Below are 6,461 nucleotides of genomic sequence, written 5' to 3'. Positions count from 1 at the left end.
TCAGACACGGGTCACGACGAGGCGTTCCCCATAGCGACCCCTAGAGGACGCAGTTCGAAGTTCCCTTGAAAGGGAAACCTTATTTACAACTATGTTTATATATTTCTAATCTGACTGGAATTTTACATGCAATAATATATTATAAACATGGTTTGACTTATAGGTTTAGAGTGTTTTACATTTATGTTTATTCATTTAGCAACCACTGTCTTGACAACATATCATCCCAAAAATGGGGGAAAAAAAGAGACCACAAATATACATTACCATTCAAACGTTATCTATTTATTTTGATTATTTTATTCACGAAGAATGCATTACTGTCATTTATGATCAATTTAAAGACATTTACGTATATTGTATAACAAGGGTTTGTTACAATTTCATATAAATGCTGTTTTGAACTTTCTATCCATCAAAGATTCCACTTTGCAGATAATCAGAAATGTTTCTTGTGCAGTAAATCATCATATTAGAATGGTTTCTGAAGGATCATGTGACAATGAAGAGTGGAGTAATGATGCTGAAAATTCAGCTTTGATCACAGCAATAAATTACATTTTGCAATATATTACATTGTACAATATATTCTCATAGAATAAAGTTACTATTTTACTAAATTCGTTTTTACTTTATTTTTGATCAAATATATGCAGCCTTGTTGAAAATAAGAATATTATATCAAAAAGGGAAAAAAATAAAAAATAAACAAACAAACAAATAAATAAATAAACAAACAAATACTTTTGAAAGCTTGGAGAGAAATGGAGAACGGTTACTGTAGATTATTTTTTCCCCATTTCTTCGTTTCTTTCTTTCTTTCTTTCTTTCTTTCTTTCTTTCTTTCTTTTGTCCCTACTCTCGATCTCTCACCCCCTCTTGTGTTATTTTTCTCTTTTGTAGTTTCATTGCCTGTTGCTCATTGATGCTCTCTTACAGATTTCAAACAGGTTTCGAGTTTGAAATAAGTTCACAGTCTTGTGAATAATCTTGAGTCATTGAGATGCTGTGAGTGGACCTTTAATGTTGCATGCACATTTCCAGATGGTTATCAAGCAACATCTGTGTGATTTATGCGCTATGCTTTAGTTCCACATCATGCTGCACAGTTGCAAATCATTTTGTGATTTCTCTGTTGACTTGGATGGAAAGAATCAAACGGTGGCCAGTTTCAGTTGAATAAGTGTTTCAGGAATACTAATTGTAGGATTTAAAACTGGCATTAATTACACCTAGTAAAATAAATTATGGATCTTAAGTAGTTCTGTTGCTTGTTTCAGTATAGCTGTAAAATTGTTACCTTGAGCTGTTTCTAATGACTGAATTATTCTGAGCCTACTTTATTTTTAACTTAAAATCCATTGGCATAGGCTAAGTCCATAGTTTTCATCATGTGTCTGAAATGTTTACATTGTAGAGCCCTGAAAATGTTTCACGGCAACATAAACTCACTGACAAAAGATGTAATAATATTCATTCATGAAATGTAATCATTTAATTCTCACCTTCTGTTCCTGCTTTTGCTTGAACTGAGAAAAACCCTTAAAATGAGAAAACACAGAACGATGCACAATATTTAGCAACTTAAATTGATCTTTCTTGAGTATTAACCTACATTTTGTTAGATGTACACTTAAAGGGCACCTATTATACCCCTTTTTACAAGATGTAATATAAGTCTCAGGTGTCCCCAGAATATGTCTGTGAAGGTTCAGCCCAAAATTACGGTGACGCATTGCTGCCACACACATATTATTTTTTTCCACTCAATTATGTCATAATAACGAGATGTTGTGTTTTCTCGTTAAAACGACATATTTTCTTTTAATAATGAAATGTTTTCTCGTAAAAACGAGATGTTATGACATAAAAACGATAGAATTATCTCATTAAAAACTACATATTTTCTCGTTAAAACATATTTTTTCTTGTAATAACGACATTATTATATTCATATTTCCATTTGTTGTTAAGTCAAACTTCAGTCATTCAAATAAATAAATATTCCAAGCCCTGAGTCGATTATTCAAAAATAACTGTTTTGATCTGATCATATAGCCTAAACGAGTCATGGGTCTGAGTGCAGTTATTGGATAGCACTATATTGTAGACATATTGGAGATTAATCCTAATAAACATGCCGCTACAATTAAAACTATTACTTTAAAATACATTTAAAACAGTGTATTTCAATAATTTCAGCAGCGTGCAGATCCTCGTTTATGTGAGACTGTGGCGACAGCAGCGTGGACAGTTGCTTAGCTCGCTCACATAATGTAGCCTACCATATTTGTGACCCTAGACCACAAAAACAGTCATAAGGGTCATTTTTTTTTCAAATTGAGATTTATACATCATAAATAAGCTTTCCATTGATGTATGGTTTGTTAGGATATTACAATATTTGGCTGAGATACAACTATTTGAAAATCTGGAATCTGAGGGTGCAAAAAATCCAAATATTGAGAAAATTGCCTTTAAAGTTGTCCAAATTAAGTTCTTAGCAATGCATATCACTAATCAAAAATTAAGTTTTGATATATTTACGGTAAGAAATGTACAACATATCTTAATGGAACGTGATGTTTACTTAATATCCTAATGATTTTTGTCATAAAAGAAAAATCGATAATTATCACCCATACAATGTATTGTTGTCTATTGCAACAAATATACCCCAGCGACTTAAGACTGCTTTCTGTGGTCCAGGGTCACATATCTATTATAACGGGAAAACATATCGTTTTTATAACATAATATGTTGTTATTATGATAAAATTATGTCGTTTTAACGAGATAATTATATTGTTTTTACGACATAACATCTCGTTATTACGATAAAAGATGTAATTTTACCAAGATAATTATGTCATTTTAACAACATAACATCTAGTTTTTATGAGAAAAGATATCGTTTTAATGAGAAAACATCTCGTTATTGCGAGAAAAGATGACATGTTCTCGTTAAAACGACATAACATCTCGCTATTATGACATAATTGAGTAGAAAAAATGATATGTGTGTGGTAGCAATGCGTCATCGTACAAAAATAGCCCAGAAATCATTTATTATATCATTTTGAAAATGCCTATTTTGAGTGGAAGCAGAAATAGGCTGTTTTCATGCATGTATCTTTAAATGCAAATGAGTTGGTTCTCTCCACCCCCTTTTCCAGAATAGGGCTGTGCCTTTACAGCTTGTCCCGCAGATACTCTGATAAAGACATCTGTTTGGTTTTCATTAGGTGCGTTCGACTTGATGCGGCGCTGCGCAGACCGATCGGCGGCTGACTTGAAGCAGTGCATGCCGGTTAGAAATTTAGTCCGACTTGAACCGGCGCCGACGCCACGTCACTGGCATCAAAGTACCGCGATAGCATTTCGACAGCAGCCGGCTGACTCAACTGGCGCAGCTTTTTCAGAGCGACTGCAGGAGTGCTGAGACACTGCTGTTTCACGATTGGCCAGATTCACCGCATGACAACGATCACGTGTGTTTCGGGTTTATTCTAACCTTTTCAATTCCAATAATGGCCACAAATCTGTGTTTTTAGAACAGTAAAAGCTTTTTTACTGTAGTCACACTGTTATATTGAGTCACGTTTATCAAACAACACTGATAAAAGCATATATACCCCCACTTTATTGGAATTTAAATAGTATACGTTTATGTTGAACTTTATTCTTGAACAGATGACGCTGTATTAAGCAGTATATAAAAAGTGTTTCTGTTGCTCATGAAAATGTTTCTGAAACGTCTGTGTATTTGACAAATATTGCATGTTATTCACTTCATCTGTGATAGAGTATGCAAACAACCCGAGAGCATCACTACCGGGAGCAGAAAGTGTCCGACTTGACGTCTCCGCTTTCAATTCCTCCCCCAACTGCAAGCGGCTACTCTCGCCGATCAGTCTGCGCAGCGCTGCATGAAGTCGAACACACCTATTATGTCTATCGTGCTGAAATCATGCGTTTTAAAGCCATATCAGTTTAAACTTCTGATATAATGTTTTTTTTTTTGTAGTGCACACATCCGAAGTAAACACACAGAAAGTGGCTGTCACACAGCATGTGAATACTTTACTAAGTTTATTTTGTGTCTTATTGCACTTAAACTGCCAAACACACACAAGTTTATGTTAAAACACAGAAGTTACAAAAACACAGTTGGTTATTTCTGTGAAGGTAAACAGCTGGGAGAGAAATTGCATGTTTATACTAAATCTGTGAATTAAGTGGCTGCAGCATAATATACAGTACCGACTGCTGTCTACACTGTTAATATGAGCCAAACAATAAAATAAAAACAGCAAATCACTCACTGCTCTAGAATAATTTCTGTAGTGCTAATAAGAACCCATTTTGTACCTTATTGCTGCTTTTAAATACTCTAGCGTGACGATAAACATGGCGGGGATTGTGTGTGGCTCACTCTGGGCGGGGTCTCTGCTAATACAGCAGTGTCAGTCAGCAGTCGTGGGCGGGGCCTGAACAATGTGATGTCACATTTTAAAGGTTCTGCAAACAGCTTTTTCTGAGACACTGCTTACGATTTATAAGGATTTAAAAAGAGGAGTAGGTGGATTTTTATCATTATAGGGTGGTTATTTACACACACTGCCAGCACTCATTTATGTTCAAACAACATGTAAAAGTAAATTTAGCATAATAGGCAAAAATAAAATAAAAAACAAAAAAAAAACAAAAATGACCAGTTTGGGTAAGTGTCGGTATGATTTCTAAAACCATGTATTAATGTCTTACAAAGTTAGCTTCTCAAATAAAAATATATTGTTTAAAGTTGTTTAGATAATTTTAACCAAAATGAAGACATTAAATTATGGGTAACCCTTTACAATAAACATCCTTTGTTAACCTTGTTAGTTTATGTTAACTACATTAGTTAACAAACAAACAATGAAAAATTAATTCTAAAGCATTAAATATCCATAGATAATGTTAGTTTCATCATGTACTAATACAGTTTTAAAATCAACATTTTTCTCTTTTAACATTATGCAATTAATCTGAGCTAACATGAACTAACAATAAACAGATGTATTTTTGTTATCTAACATGAACAAAGATTCATAAATAATGTAACAAATGTATTTATCATTGTTAGTAAATGCTAGTTAATGGATTAACTCATGTTAACTTAGGAACAGGCACGTGCACACATAGACATCAAAGGGGGCTTGAGCACCTGCCCTTTTTCTTCCTCGAGAGAAAGTGCCCTTTTTTCTGGGGAGTTTTTTTTATTTTTTTATAAATATAGTGCGTGTTTCTGTTTGCGCACAGCTTTCCCTGTCAAACAAATAATAAATCTAAATATCAGGTCGGGTTAGGAAATGTTGAGACTCGGTGGAGTTCTGATGCCTTTGTCCCCTCCGCGTCTCCGCACAGCACAACAGTGTAGCACACACTGATCATCACATCACAGTCACAAACAGGCAGAGAGTGAAGCTACCTGTGCCTCGAATTTACAGCTAATTAGTTAATTTGTCTTTCTAACATCCATGACTCATGAGAGCTACTATGTAAGTTAGCTAAAGTTTAGCTAAGACAACAGGAATTCTAGTAGGTTAGACCAGTGCAAATTCTTTCACTGCATGATTCAGTTTATTAAAATGCATTTAGAATGATCACAGAATTCAAGATAAGGGGGCAGAAATTTATATATTTATATAATTTCATATTGTTAATCAGTATCACGCGAAGACTGACATTTTTTAGACCAAAAAGCAGCATGATTACAAATGTGATATTGATTTTATACAGCAGTTCAATAAAAAAAAAATAATATTAAGACACTTACGTTTTAGACACAATATTGACTGTTTTTGCTCTATTTCGCCAAACAATATAATTCCAATTTGCGTCTCTGAGCAACATGACGCTGTTTTGTTCCTGAATGAACCAACCGTTTAAATGATTCGGTTCAGTCGCAATGACTCACTTATTAACAGTGACTTGGTGCCACCTACTGGCAGTTTTAATTTCACATTTAAAGGGGTCCTATTATGCTTTTTCACTTTTCAACTTTAGTTGGTCTGTAATGTTGCTGTTTGAGCATAAAAAAGATCTGCAAAGTTACAAAGCTCAAAGTCCACTTCAAAAGGAGATTCTGAGATCCACTTTCAAAAACTACAATGAACGACTCGTTTGGACCACAACGCATATTTTCCGGGATTTGTGATATCACAAATATTGACGAATGGGACGAGACCTGGTTGAGCTGCACTAGAGAAGACAACGAGTGTTATCACTATGTCAGAGACACACTAGCTTTCCCAAAGCAGACGAACTTAGAGTGGTTACAATCATCCGGGTTTAAATCGCACTCAAATTGATTTGATATTGACACAATATTTACACTGAAGCTTGCAGGCGGCTATGGCAAGGGGCGTGACATTTCCAGACCAGGCGCCGAGTGCTGCCAGTCACAACACACACTG

General features: G+C 34.7%; 1 protein-coding gene across 1 annotated transcript in view; it reads right to left on the bottom strand.

Moving 5' to 3' along the window:
• Positions 1-6,461, bottom strand: part of LOC107691403 (fucolectin-1-like) — a 19,140-nt gene that overhangs the window by 11,304 nt on the left and 1,375 nt on the right. Inside the window, exon 2 of the mRNA XM_016489976.1 lies at positions 1,506-1,541. Within this exon, the coding sequence (XP_016345462.1) occupies positions 1,506-1,541 (36 nt within the window). The remainder of the gene's footprint in view (positions 1-1,505; positions 1,542-6,461) is intronic.

The sequence above is a fragment of the Sinocyclocheilus anshuiensis genome, unplaced genomic scaffold, assembly GCF_001515605.1.
Source record: "Sinocyclocheilus anshuiensis isolate Anshui unplaced genomic scaffold, SAMN03320099.WGS_v1.1 scaffold650, whole genome shotgun sequence".
In the NCBI taxonomy this organism is placed as follows: Eukaryota; Metazoa; Chordata; class Actinopteri; order Cypriniformes; family Cyprinidae; genus Sinocyclocheilus; species Sinocyclocheilus anshuiensis.
Note: the sequence above shows the minus strand (reverse complement) of the source record. Positions and strands in the feature narration are given on the sequence as shown.